Source organism: Labeo rohita, chromosome 12 (assembly GCF_022985175.1).
Source record: "Labeo rohita strain BAU-BD-2019 chromosome 12, IGBB_LRoh.1.0, whole genome shotgun sequence".
Lineage (NCBI taxonomy): Eukaryota > Metazoa > Chordata > Actinopteri > Cypriniformes > Cyprinidae > Labeo > Labeo rohita.
In genome coordinates this window covers 28,388,661-28,403,174 of record NC_066880.1, presented here as the reverse complement: position 1 = coordinate 28,403,174, position 14,514 = coordinate 28,388,661, and the positions used below count along the sequence as shown (strand labels likewise).

Here is a 14,514-nt window from a genome sequence, read left to right as displayed (position 1 = left end):
TTTTGAGATATATATATTTTTTCAGTTGCTATGTAGTGATTAACAAACATCGATATTTTTCATTTCATTTTAGTATTTTAGCACAGTTGTGCCAAACTTATTTTTTAATGTGAAGTTTTCGTGGCTGATGTGAAGCTCAGCTGCTACTCCACGATGAACATGAATTTAAAACGTGGTTTATTTACATGTTTAGGAGTATTTTTTAGTTTCTGAGAGTTCGGCTGTGATTGCTTTATGAGTCGGACCCCGTGCACTGGTTGTAGTGGTGAACACTGTATCTATTTGAAGACCGACAGGTTGAGAAGACGTATTTTTGCCTACTGTACAAGTTTGTTTTCTTGGTGTTCCCCCTTTAAAATCTTATATTTTTTCTACATCGGTTTAAACTGAAACTCAAAACAAAGAAACTCAATCACATTCTAATAACTGCATGACCTTGATGAAAACAAAACATTGAAGATATGTGAGAATTGATGTTATGTGAACATTTTTGCCGTCACAATTTCTTGCATAATGTTTCAGAGTGAAATTGTAGTAGATGACGTAGGGCAAAACATCCAACCAGCCAAATGAATTGTTCGTTTTGTTGTCGTGTTCGTGTACTGCTGCTGTTGTTGTTAATTTCTGAGATCAAGAACTACCTGATTGAAACACCTCACGCCTGCGCTGCTGCTGCTGTCAGATGCTGAAACCGATTATTTTCAGTTGAGGTTGAAAGGGAAGTCTTACACAAGGGGAGTTTTTATTGGAATCGGTCTATTTTGTCTTTGTGTTTTATTTTATGCTACACGTCTGCATGAGCTTTCAACACGTATTGGAAGTATCTTCTGAGAAAAAAAGTTAGCTATAATCGTATCACCCTCTTTACATCAAAAGTGGCCCATCAGAGCATAAATATCCTGTTCTTACATATCGTAGACATGCAGCTCAGCTGGCATCTACACATACTGACCATCAGACGCCTTCAGCAGCGCTTTATGTTATTTAATTAACAAATGGCCTGGAGATTTTGTGATCGATCAGCCTTTGTCGTGCTGAAGCGTTTTGGTTTCTGGTGATAGTTTTGATTTAGTTAGCTGTCAGTGAGCTTTCAGTCATCAAAACAATCTCTGAAACTTGTCTAAAATCTGTCTTTGCAATACAACTGTCTTCCTGTAAGTTCAGATTTATCCACAAATAAATCTTGACTGAAATGTGCACTTGTTTTTGTATGTGAATTACCTGGTTTTGTGACTTTTAATCTTCTAATCTCGCAAATTCCTACTTGATGTCTTACAATTCAGACCTTTTCCCCTCGGAATCCTGAGTTTACATCTCACAATCGTGACTGATTTCTCTGAATTCTGAATCTAAATTTGCCCCCCCGTAATTCTGGGTTCACTTCTTGCAAGTCTGATTTTTTCCTCAGAATTCCAAGTTTACATCTTGGAATTGTGAAATTGTATTGGATTATTTTTCTCAGGCTTCTTAGTTAAAATTCTATTTTATTTATTTAGTTATTTTTTGGAATTCCGAGTTTACATTTTGCAATTCAGATTTTTTTTTTTTCGTTCAAATTCTGTTTAAATTTTACAATTTTGACTTTTTTCTCAGAATTCCAAGTTTACGTTTTACAATTGTAACTTTTTACTTGGGATTCTGGGTTAAAATTTTAGAATTCTTATTCCTTGGAAGTCCGAATTTGAAAGTCCCCCCCCTTTTAATTCTAAGTTTTGAAATTCTGACATTCTTCCTCAGAATTCTTGGAATGGAGTTTACATTTAAAAGTTCTACAGAGTTTACATCCTGCAATTCTGACTTTTGTCTTAGGATTCTGGGTTTAAATTTCCCAATTCTGACTTTTTTTCACAAAATTCTGAGTTTACATCCCATAATTCTAAAATTTTTCCTGAGAATTTCAGGTTTATTTCCTGCAAGTCTCACTTTTTTCCTCAGAATTCTGAGTTTTTTTGCCCAGAGGTCTGAGTTTACATTTCGCAATTCTCAATTTTTCCCTTGGAATTCCAAGTTTACTTCTTGCAAGTCTTTTTTTTCCCTCAGAATTTAATTTTTTTTGCCCAGAAAACTAAGTTTACATTTTGCAGTTCTGACTTTTTTCCTCAGAATTTTGTGGAAAATTCTGGCTTTTTTTCTTGCAATTCTGACTTCTCTGAATTCTAAATTTACGTCTTGCGTGTCTGAATTTTTAACCTTTGGAATTCACTAAATTCTAAGTTTAAATTTTACAATTCTGACATCTCGCTCAGAATTCTGAGTTTACATTTCACAATGCTCAGTTTGCGTCTTGCAATTCTGACTTTTTTCTGACTGAAAAAAGCCTGGATTGTGAGAATTAAGGCCTCTCTCACTCTCTATATACACACACATTTTATTCCTTGGCAGAAATAAGCTTCCATAAATGTTATGTTGTTGTGGGTAAAAAAACAACAACTAATGAGTGGAAAAAAAATTAATGTGAGACCAACAGCACATTAGGCAAAATAAAAGAAGCCAGTTTATTACGCTGACCAACTGGGTTTAGTCAGTTCAGGATAAATACATTTTGGGGTAAGAATGACGACAACAACACAGAAAAACCCTGCTCAACCCTGAGATTAAGATCAGAAAAGATGTAACATTTGAGCAAAACAATGCAAACAAAAACATTTTTGGTACATTAGGTATGATGCTAACAAGTTAGACAAAAAAAAAAAAAAAGACATTTACACAAGATTTATACAGATACAGTCCTGAACAAAAGGTATGGCACACAACACTAGTACATTAACACAGACATGAGCAACACCACATGAATCAACCTCTTGATGCACAAGCTGCCAAAGTACATCAGACTGCATTTGGCACAGATTCCAGATTCATCTTAAACTTTGGACAAAAATATAGACATAAATATTCTGTACACATGATGTGTTGTTTAATGCACTGTACATTTACAGAACAAGTCTCAAAATCCTGATCTCTTTCAAACAAAACGTGCTTCCTGGATAAAAGTCATAAATAAACTGATAGTGATTTGTCTTAGCAAGGCAGCGACAAATGAATAAACGGACTTTTAAAAAAGAATTACGGATTAACAAATTGCATCAAAACATTTCAGTTGAAAGGAAATCCTTCGTTAAGTGCACCTGAAGTTACAAATCCACAAGATGCTTTTTGAACCCAAAAGATTACTTGTTTTAAAACTTTCCTACAGGTAATTTCTGGTGGCATCAAGGTGATATGTCATTACTAATGCAGGCTTATCATTTACACTAGTTAACTGGCTACAAAATATAGATTATGTAGAGGAGACGCATGTAAGTGCATAGGACTAACGAGAAAATCCACTGGCTGTGGTTCAAAGGAAGTTATATTTAGATATCTGATGAACTGGATCACTAAAATTCAGCATTTACAAGAAATGTTTGCATGTGAATTATACAATTAATGTAACTGAAAATGAACATTAGATACTTCATGTTCACAAGTTCTCAGAGCGTCTTCCGCACTTCATGACGCAAGTGTGTAAATGTGCTGATATATGGGAAGAAACAGATTATCATTCAAGAAAAAGATTAAGAAACACAATAACTTTGGGCTTGAATTATAAAGCCAATATACTTATATTAAACAAAAAGAAATCATGCGTTCCCATTTTGTACACAAAGTGCCCATCAGAATTGCTTGCTAGCTGTTGGTTTCCTTCTTTGACAAAGAGCTAAACATTTTTCATGACTAGATGCCAAGTGAATTATAATCGACAAGCAGTATATTTAAAATTCAGCTGATAAGATTAATTTTCTTCATAAATTAAGACAATGAAAAAAGATAAGAATTTACAAATAAACAAATTACTCAGTGCCAACATATAAATATGACGCACTTATTTTGTAAAATCAAACAGGCAAAAAAGACAAGCACATGTTTGTGCTGTGGTTCAGGATTGGTGGATTCGTCTTCTCCTCGAGCGCCTTAAATGTGCAATTCACTCTGACTTTCCCCACAGTCACAACTAACCTCGCAAAACGACTTTGTTTTTAGTGTGAGTCTCGCAAAGTGCCATTTGTGTGATAGTAACGGATGTTTTGAGCAGTGCAACAGCAAAATTATTAAGGTGTATGGGTGTTGGCCCGTTCTGTCTGAAGGTCCCATGGCCGGCGCTCACAGGAACACTGGAGTTAGAGATCAACCGCACTCTGAGGACAGAGAGAGATTTACAATAAAATACTGCATTTGCTGGAATATAAATTGTGCTTTTTATCATCTGAAATGTACCGTGACTTATATAATGCGATTAACATCAAGCATGCAAAACACGTTAACAATCAAATGTGACCCTGGACCACAAAACCAGTCTTAAGTCGCTGGGGTATATTTGTAGCAATAGCCAAAAATACATTGTATGGGTCAAAATTATTGATTTTTGATTTATGACAAAAATCATTAGGATATTAAGTAAAGATCATGATCTGTGAAGATATTTGGTAAAATTCCTACTGTTAATATATCAAAACTCAATTTTTGATTAGTAATATGCATTGCTAAGAACTTCATGTAGACAACTTTAAAGGTGATTTTCTCAATATTTAGATTTTTTTGCACCCTCAAATTTCAGATTTTCAAACAGTTGTATCTCAGCCAAATATTGGTCTATTATAGCAAACCATGCATCAATGGAAAGCTTATTTATTCAGCTTTCAGATGATTTATAAATCTCAATTTGGACAAATTGACCCTTATGACTGGTTTTGTGGTCCAGGGTCACAAATTAAAGCGGTATTCATTAAAAACAATATTTATTTTGACAGGGTTTCTGCAGTTTTTATCAACCAGTCTGGCTTCAGAAGTCTTATTTCTCAGATAGGTCCTTTGAGGTATCTTGGAGGGGTGAGGCGCTCAAGTCACAACATCTAGCTAATGGGGTGCCTCAGGGCTCAGTTCTTGGACCGCTTCTCTTCTCTGTTTACATTGCATCACTAGGTTCTGTCATTTCAAAACACGGCTTTTAATATCACCGCTGTTCTGATGACACTCAACTCTACCTCTCATTCCATCCTGATGATCCAACGATAGCTGCTCACATCTCAGCACGTCTAACAGACATTTCTTGCTGGATGAAGGACCATTATCTTGGTTTTGATTGCTTCTATTGTCCTCAAAAGCGTCTGCTAAATGACTAAATGTAAACGTCTTGTATTTTTAACACTTCAAAGTTTGAAAATACAGCTTCCAACTTGTGGCATGTGGGACATGCACTGTACAAATAAACTTGTTGTGAATTGTGGAGAGACTAGAACTAAAATATATGTTTATAGCATGTCTGTAAACTGCCTTGTTTTTCTCCTCTCAACAATGCAATTTTGACTTTTTTTTTTTTTTTTTTTTTTTCAGACAACGTGAAGTGCTCAAACCTTGCATAGCGTCCTCTTTCTCCTGTGTCACCTGTTGATTTGATGATATGATGATCCTTTAATGGACTTGTTCTAATGCATCAGACAAGAAAAAAAAAAAAAAAAAAAAAAAAAAAAAAAAAAAAAAAAGAGAAATTCACAAAAAGTACAAGTTTGTAATATTTAGCATCTTAATTATAAAACATTCAAATGAAAATAAATGCATAAATAAAAATTACATATTTTTGTTAACTGCCATCTAAAACATTTCACATATACCTTGTGCTTCCTGCATTTCATTGAGAAATTATCCTCATTTAATACACAACCTATGAAAACAGAAAGAAAACAATTAATTTTGAAAGGTATAGGGTGTACAGTACTAGAAAAACAAGATAGTAGTAAAAAAAAACATTTCTAATGCTCCTAAAGAGCTTTGTGATTTATTACCTCTGATAAGAAACAAAGTCTCATTTTATCACAAAATTGAAACAATAAATGTCATTTTGACATCTTTTCCACTTTAATACAAGTTATAGCACCAAATAAAAATGAATGAACAACAGAAGGCATGTTAAAAGACACAGTATAACTTACTGATATGCGACAAGCCTCATATAATCACTCAATCAGCATTTCATCCCGAAAGAATGACTTCAAATAAAACAAATTGTGAACAATGTCACTTAACGTTGTATTTACCTCAGATAAGTTAACCAGTGTTTAAAGAAAAACACTAGAGGGAGCTTGTTTACGGTTACTGTTAAATATGTCATGAAGACAAGTTTTTATAAAAGCTACCTTATGCACAGTTGAATTATATTCAAACAATTTATTCGAGTGTGATTATTATATCTGAAAATAAATAACATTGCATACAATAGTGTTGTTGGTTATTTTAACCTTTAAATATAACAATTGAGATGGTTCCCTGAATAGTTTACAGCATCGGTTGGGAGAAATTAGTTTTTTCCTTAAGAAAACCAAACTATTGGTACTGGCATCAGTGTCTGCAGATTATTGTGAATAATCAGCTATAGGTATCAGCTGAGAAATTTCATTTTGGTGCATCTCTAATATGTATATTTGGGGTCAGTAATTTTTTTCTTCCTTTTTTTTTTTTTTTTTTTTGAAAAAAGTCATACTTTTATTGAGCAAGGCTGTCATACAATCCTGTATCACAGGTTCCAAAAAAATATTAAGCAGTACAAGTTTCCAACCTTAATAATAAATCAGCATTAGAATGATTTCTGAAGGATCATGTGACACTGGAGTAACGATGCTAAGAATTCAGCTTTGCAAAACAGAAATACATTATATTTTAAAGTATATTAAGATAAATTGTAATAAAATTTAAATTGTAATAATATTTCACAATATTATAGGGTTTTTTTTTGTATTTTTAAGCACATAAATGCAGCCTTTATGAGCAAAAGAGACTTCTTTAAAACACAAAAAAATTTACTGATCCCAAAATTTTTGAATGTCAGTGTATATATCAGAAAATAGAAAAATAAAGTATATATAGAACAGGACAGTATGTTCTCAAATCTGTTCTGAATTTAATAACTGCTAAAACACCAACAGCTGACTCCACTTTTCCACTGGAAATTATATTTGTATGTAAGTTTACATCATATCTTTCATGCACGGACAGATTTGCACTTTTTTTTTTCTCTGTTGTGTTTCACACTGTTTCCATGTCAGTCTGACCACAAGTCTGAACATGTCTGCAAATGCAGACACAAAAACAGAAGTTAACAGGCAGATAGGCATCAAAATGCCTGTTTTGGACTACAATGCAACGTGCAACAGAATGCAAAAGGACTGCAGATGACATACCAGACTGAAGCGCACACTTGTAGTGGTATTTGCTCGGGCAGCCTTTGAAAACACAACCCAATGTCGCTCCCCTTCTTTGACACGTCGAACAAACCTGGACAAACAAACAGTTGAGTGTCATTACCACAGGCTGCTGAGTGTTAAAGAATTTGGGTATCAAAAATCTTACCGACGCTTTGGCCAACCTGACCGCATTTTCCAGCCCGTACAGCTTTCCCCGAACCAGAAAGACGCCTGCGGACCATACCGCGCAGTCCTCGTGAAGCCAGTGCTCATTAGCGTCAAGAGGAACCACGGGAGGACTGAACCAATCGGTGGTGTCGCCGTCCGTCCTGAGTCTTTTAGATGAAGAAGGACCACTGGACGACTCACTATCACTAGTCCAAAAACACTCAGGAACACGTTTCCCTCTAAAAGACGAGTCCGAGTCACTATTATCCTCTTCCTGTGGATTACAAACCACTTTAGAGGGTGATTTGAAACCTTCAGGATAATACGGCCCATGCAAGTCTCCGAGGTCCATCGCATTGGCCGAGCCTCCGCAGAGACAGCAGACTAGGACGTCTCGCTGCGCGGCGTCCACGCAAACCCTTCCATAATGCAACCCAGGCGTCGCCGGCATCACGCCAGTCACAAACCCGCCACACGCCCGCCGCTTTCCCTGCTTGATCCAGGCACTGTCCTCGGGATAGTTGACGACCGTACAGACCGGGAAGTCTTTAATCTGTACGCGCACATATGGCGTAAAGGTGTCGTCCCGCACGTCCTTCTTCTCCTCCTTGTTTTTCAGACATTTGAGTTTGATTTCAGGTTCCTGTGGTGAGAAAAATGACGCACGCCCAACTTTGTGTTTCTTTTTCTTACGTTTGGCAGATTTCTTCTGACCTTGGTGAGCCGTTGTTGGTTTCTGATGCTTGACTGGTACCGGATGAAGGTTTCTTAACCTCCTAGAGGTTTTTTTCTTTGTGCGTTGCACAAATGCATCTAAAGTCTTTGCAGAAGATGAGGTAGATAGTGTGGTTTTGCGTCTGCTTGAACGTCTGACCTCGGTTTCTTCTTTCGTCTTCTTTACATCCGCCACTTTGCGAATCCTTTCCAGCACATTTTTTTTCTTTGACTTGCTCGTCTGAACTTTTCTTTTGCATACGCGACTCGATCTGACGGGATGGAAGTCTTGAACAAAGGCTTCCATTCTTACACCTCGTCTAGCTCTCGGAGGCAGTCTTTTCCTCTCAACCTTGTCGCTAGATGACAAATCATTGCAAGTTTTAGATCCATCCGTGTCGGTTCGTTCTGCTGTTTTGAGTGCATCTGTGTCGGTTTGTTCTGCAGATGCATCGCTGACATGCACAGACTCAGTGTTGCATGTTTTGTCAGTTTTCCCTGTTGGTGTTTCCGGCGATTCTGTTTCTGCTGCTCCTGCCATTGTAGAATCAAACTCCTCTTCTTGCTTTTCTCCACTTGGAGAGTTTGCAGTTTGCGGCAAAGCGAAAACATCCTCTGTCGGCTCTGCCGATGGAGACTCTGGATCCAACGGACTAACAAAGTCTTGGTTTAAAGAAATGGCGAAGCCATCATTTGGTAAAACCACCGGCTCCTCAGATCTAGAGATGAGAAAGACAAGCTCCGGATTGGCGTTCCGATGCAAACCTTCTGCATTCGTGCCACCATCCTCCGGAAATCCTCCTTCGAAGGGTCCGACGTTCCACAAGCCATTCGCAGCTCCGTTCTGAAGCTGGTCTACACTAATGGGAAACCTGCACTCGCCGGGTTCAGCTTGTAAAGACTTGAGTGTTTCCAAAGCCAGGTTTTCCACATCTTGCAAATCCGGAGGTTGTTGAAGGTAGCAGAACGCCGCTACATTTTCCACAACTTGAGCCGGAGACATAAAACCAAACTGATCACACGCTGTCAATCCAACCGGTACGGACACCTGCTGGAGACAGTGTTGGTCCACTGAAAGCGCAGCATCTCCTGCATCCGTCACCAGCTTTCCGGGATCGTACGTGGCGGGATGCAGTGCAAACGCTTTGCCCAAGGAAGGAACGCCGTAGATCGGGGAATGCTCGGAGAAGACGTGCGACCGGCTCACGTAGGAGAGCGTGACAGTCGTGTTGGAAAACGCATTATCCGGTTGGATCTGGTCTGTGGGAAGCGGTAGCGGATCAGGGTCGGTTTCGGGAAGCAATATCCCATCGCTGGTCCCAGGGTTGACGAACCAGCCCGGCGTCTGGACGACGATGGGGTTGGCTTTCAGAAGGCATTCCTCGGCGTTCCGCGTCAGGTCGAAGATGTTGGGGAGGCTGCAGGAGGAGGACAGATCCTGTGGCTGTAGACCATCGGAGTCGCTGGGAGGCTCTTCCATATCAACTGAGAGCAGAAACATAAGGGTCAGTTTATTAATATATCACCATTAAAAAAAAAATGCGACTGACTGAAGTGCTTTGACAGTAAAAACTGAATATTTAATAAAAATTAAATTTAATAAAAAAAAAAAATGCAAGAGCTAAAATAATAATAATAAAAATAATAATTAAAAAAAATAAAATAAAATTGGATCAGATTCTCTCCACAGCTGCTTATATGCCAAATTAAAGAAACAGGTTTTTAATTTGGATTTGAAAATCGCTGGAAGGCTCAATTTTATTAATACAGCACTAATAAAAAAAATGCAACTGACTGAAGCCCCTTTGACAATAAAAACTAAATATTTAATAAAAATATAATTTAAAAAGTTGACAAAAGTGCAAGAGCTACAATAACAACAACAACAATAATAAATAAAATAATAATAATAATAATAATAATAAAAATGTAAATAATTAGAAATCAGGTTCTAGAAGAAACAGGTTTTTAATTTTTAAATCGCTGGGAGCTCTTCCATATCAGCTGAGAACAGAAGCATGATGCAATGTTATTAATACAGCACCAAAAAAAATAAATAAATAAAATGCAACTGACCAAAGTGCTTTGACAATAAAAAGTAAATATTTAAAATTTAATTTAAAAAGTTGGCAAAAATGCAAGAGCTACAATAATAATGAAAAAATAATAAAATTGGAAACAGATTCTCTCCACAGCTGCTCATATGCCAAATTAAAGTTTGAAAATCACTGGGAGGTTCTTCCATATCAAATGAGAACAGAAACATGAGGGAAATCATGAGGGTAAATTATTATTATAGCACCATTATAAAATATGCAATTTGACCGAAGTGCTTTTACAATATAAATGTAATACAAATTACATTTAAAAAAAATGCAAAAGCTAAAATAATAATAATAATAAAAAAAACTGGAATCAGATTCTTTCTACAGCTGCTCATATTCCAAATAAAAGGAACAGGTTTTTAATTTGAATTTGATTTGATATAAAATTTATTTATACAAAATTCACCATTAAAAACAATGCAAGTTGACTGATGTGCTTTGACAATAAAAATATGTATTAAAAAAACTGGCAAAAAAGCAAAAGCTAAAATAACAACAAATAATAAAAAAAAAACATAATAATTTTAAAAAATGCAGTAGTCAACCTTTGAAATGAATCAAAACCTTTCATCAAAGATGTCCTAAAACCAAAACAAATACCCGTTCTTGACTTTATTGTAGTCAATAAAATTAATAAAGCTGGTCACATGCCAAATAATATAAATAGGTCTTCAAATTGGATTTGAAAATGCTTAAAATTATGTTAATGTTTCTTTAAGTTATCAGCATGACTTCACCGCATATTTGAACCACTTCAGATTCATGCAATCAGTGTTGGAGACGTTTGCGCCATAACGGAAATATTACGCAAGAGCTACTGCGCATTGTAGCACTTGCTTACAAAAGACAAGCAGGCATAATAAAGTAATGACTATATTGATAGATTAAACGTCTATACACCATGTTTTATATGTATAATATACCAAATTATGAGATATGACTTTTCTTTCATGGTACATGACTTTTGTGGCACTTGCCACAAAAAAAAAACAAGAAAAGACTAAAAGGTCTTTACAGTCACACTTGTGACCTTGGAAATTATTATGAAATTAAATAATGTGGCATTGGAAATGAACAGCAGATATGAAAATACAAAACAATTTTTGGGTACAATCTACAAATGAGCCACATAATATATTATTTTACATATAAAAATGTGCTAAATGGTGCTAATTTAGAGGTGAACACTGTGTAGCACTATGAAATACCTTCAAAATACAAAATATTAAAAGATAAATATTACTGAAATAAATACAAGCACATTTCATTATTAAGAAATAACGCTTGCATGTTTTTCGATCTGTTAATACTGATCAGAAGGTTAATATTTGCCACGGTAATGAACGATTACTATATGTGACCCTGGACCACAAAACCAGTTTTACGTTGCACAGGTGTATTTGAAGCAATAGCCAAAAATACATCGGATGGGTCAAATTTATCGATTTTTCTTTTATGTCAAAAATCATTAGGATATTAAGTAAAGATCATGTTCCGTGAAGATATTTTGTAAATTTCCTACCATATCAAAACGTAATTTCTGATTAGTAATATGCATTGCTAAGAACTTCTTCTAGACAACTTTAAATGTGATTTTCTCAATATTTTGATTTTTTGGCACCATCAGATTCCAGATTTTCAAATAGTTGTATCGGCCAAATATTGTCATATCCTAACAAAGCTTATTTATTAAGCTTTCAGACAATGTAGAAATCTCAATTTCGAGAAATTCACACTTATGACTGGTTTTGTGGTCCAGGGTCACATATTTGTATCCCAGAGTATGTTAATATAGACCACAGTTAATATGTACCATGGTATTTACACAGTACTGCATAAAATACCGTACTGCTGTACTTCAGTTTAGTGTCTGGATACTTCATAAATCACGTTTGTACTCCTGTATTCGGTGTAAAACCACAAATGCATGATGAGGCCTTAATTAAAGCCCATAACAGCCTATTTTATTGACTGTATTCATGTTGAAGCGCTTTAAGTGATTTATTAGCGCATAAACTAACACTGATTACATGAACAGTATAGAATAGTAGAACAGTAATAGACATAGTATCTGTCATTATAATCTGGATAACATCCAGAACTGTCAAACACATCCAAACCAGATTTAATCCGGGTTCGTCGGTTTTTCACGCGTCGCTTTAACGTTACCTGTGCTGTGATTCTGTGTCGCTTTTCCGTCTTGCGTTTGTTATGCTAACGTTAGCATAGCCGGTTGGTAGCATGCAAGCTAATATACATTCTGACGACAATAAATACCGCTCAGCTACGCGTCCAGCAAACGTACGTCGTTATGAAACCCAATTAAGCGGCGCAGTTAATCAGAGAAACGCGCGAGCGAAGCGCCGCAGGCTCCCGTTAGCAATGCGAGCTAAACAAAGAGCGCGCGTGCACAGACTCACCCGAGCAGATGCATTTATTCACGAAACCATCGCAAACTCCATCCCGCTGGAACGAACACACACTCTTTCAGGTGCGACCGCGTCTGTTTGAGTAGAGTGTGGAGTTTGGACTGAATAATGCATGAAACGGGGGCTTCTCATACTTTTGGGCTCCAGTGGTTTTGGTCACTGCTGCGTTGCTGCTGCTGCTGTCAGAGTCATGATGAGCCATTGCGCAGCATTATGGGACGTGTTGTAGTCAGTCCATTGAACAGTGTAGTTATTATGCGACACAAGCTTTGTGTTTGTTAAAAAAGTCTCTTCTGCTCACCAAGCTTGCATTTATTTCATCCAAAATGCAGCAAAAGCAGTACAGTTGTAAAATATTTTTGCTATTTAAAATAACTGGTTTCTATGAAAATATGCATTTTAAAATGTAATTTATTCCTGTGATCAAAGCTGCATTTTCAGCATCATTAGTCTAGTCTTTAATGTCACATGATCTTTCAGAAATCATTATAATTTGCTTTTCAAGAAACATTTTTTTTATTATTATCAATATTTAAAATGGTTGTTCTTCATTAAAGGGGTCATCACCTAACCAAAAAGGCCCAACAAAGGTTGTACTTCCTTCGCCAGCTAAGGAAGTTCAACCTACCACAGGAGCTCCTAAAACAGTTCTACTCAGCCGTCATCGAGTCTGTTCTCTGCACATCAGTAACTGTCTGGTTTGCCTCAGCTACAAAATCAGACATCAGAAGATTACAGGCAATAGTTCGGACTGCGCTAGAGGATTATTGGTGCTCCCCTGCCCTCCCTTCAAGAACTTTATTCATCCAGGGTCAGGAAAAGAGCTCAGAAAATCACTCTGGATCCCTCACATCCAAGTCATCATCTCTTTGAACTTTTGCCATCTGGCCGGCGCTACAGAGCCCCAAACACCAGGACAGCCAGGCACAAGAACAGTTTTTTCCCCCAGGCAATTCTCCTTATGAACAGTTAAATGTTCCCCCCATTGTGCAATATAATGTGCAATAACTTTTTATTTATTAGTTACCACCCCCATCCTAGCACACCCCTGCATCTCTACCTCTTTCTATTCTATTCTATTCTATTCTATTCTATTCTGTCATCTATAGCACAACTGTACATACCACTTATTTATTTATTTCTCAATTTATTTTTCTATTTTTTTGTCTATTTATATTTACATATGTGTAGTTTATTCTCATCTTATTTTTCTAAGTTTTGTCGATTTATATTTACATATGTGTATTTTTTTTATCATCTTATGTTTATTGTCTGTATGTTGTTGTCTCTGTGTACTTAGAAATTAATACTTTTATTTAGCAAGGATGCTTTAAATTGATCAAGAGTGATGACAAAAACATTTCTTTTTCAGATAAATGCTGTACATCTGAACTTTCTATTCATCAAATCAGCTGTCTGTTACTCAGCTTTAATAATAATAATAATAAACATAATAAACATAATAATAATAATATTATATGTATATATTTGAGCAGTAAATCAGAATATTAGAATGATTTCTGAAGGATCTTTTAACTGGAGTAATGATGCTAAAAATCACAGGAATAAATTATGTTTTAAAATATATTTAAATAGAAAACAGTTATTTAAAATAGTAAAAATACTTAAAAATTTTACTGTTTTTTTCTTACTGTTTACTGTTTTTTTTTTCTGGAAGCTAATGACACTAAAACAAATTCCTAGTATGTGCAAGCATACTTGGCAATAAAAGCTGTTCTGATTCTGATCAGATGCTAAGTTCACGTTTACATGTTGTTTGAACATTAATGTGTTGGCAGTGTATGTACAAATCTACCCTATAATGATAAGAATCCATGCAGTGGTTTTTAATTAATCTGCAAAAATAATATCCCCTTTTTCAAA

The 14,514-nt window shown here is 36.0% G+C and overlaps 1 protein-coding gene across 2 annotated transcripts; it reads right to left on the bottom strand.

The window, feature by feature from the left end:
- Window positions 1-2,471: 2,471 nt before the first annotated feature.
- Window positions 2,472-12,833, bottom strand: si:dkey-94l16.4 (uncharacterized). 2 transcript variants are annotated; one of them, XM_051124638.1, is made up of 6 exons: window positions 12,622-12,833; window positions 7,381-9,581; window positions 7,212-7,305; window positions 5,649-5,698; window positions 5,391-5,462; window positions 2,472-4,175 (listed from the first exon to the last, which is right to left on the bottom strand). In XM_051124638.1, exons 2-5 carry the CDS (start codon window positions 9,574-9,576, stop codon window positions 5,418-5,420), a joined length of 2,385 nt encoding a protein of 794 aa, XP_050980595.1. In that variant the 5' UTR covers window positions 9,577-9,581; window positions 12,622-12,833; the 3' UTR covers window positions 2,472-4,175; window positions 5,391-5,417. The 2 variants fall into 2 exon arrangements, with proteins under 2 accessions (XP_050980595.1, XP_050980596.1); XM_051124639.1 differs by lacking the exon at window positions 12,622-12,833 and adding an exon at window positions 12,371-12,596.
- Window positions 12,834-14,514: the final 1,681 nt, after the last annotated feature.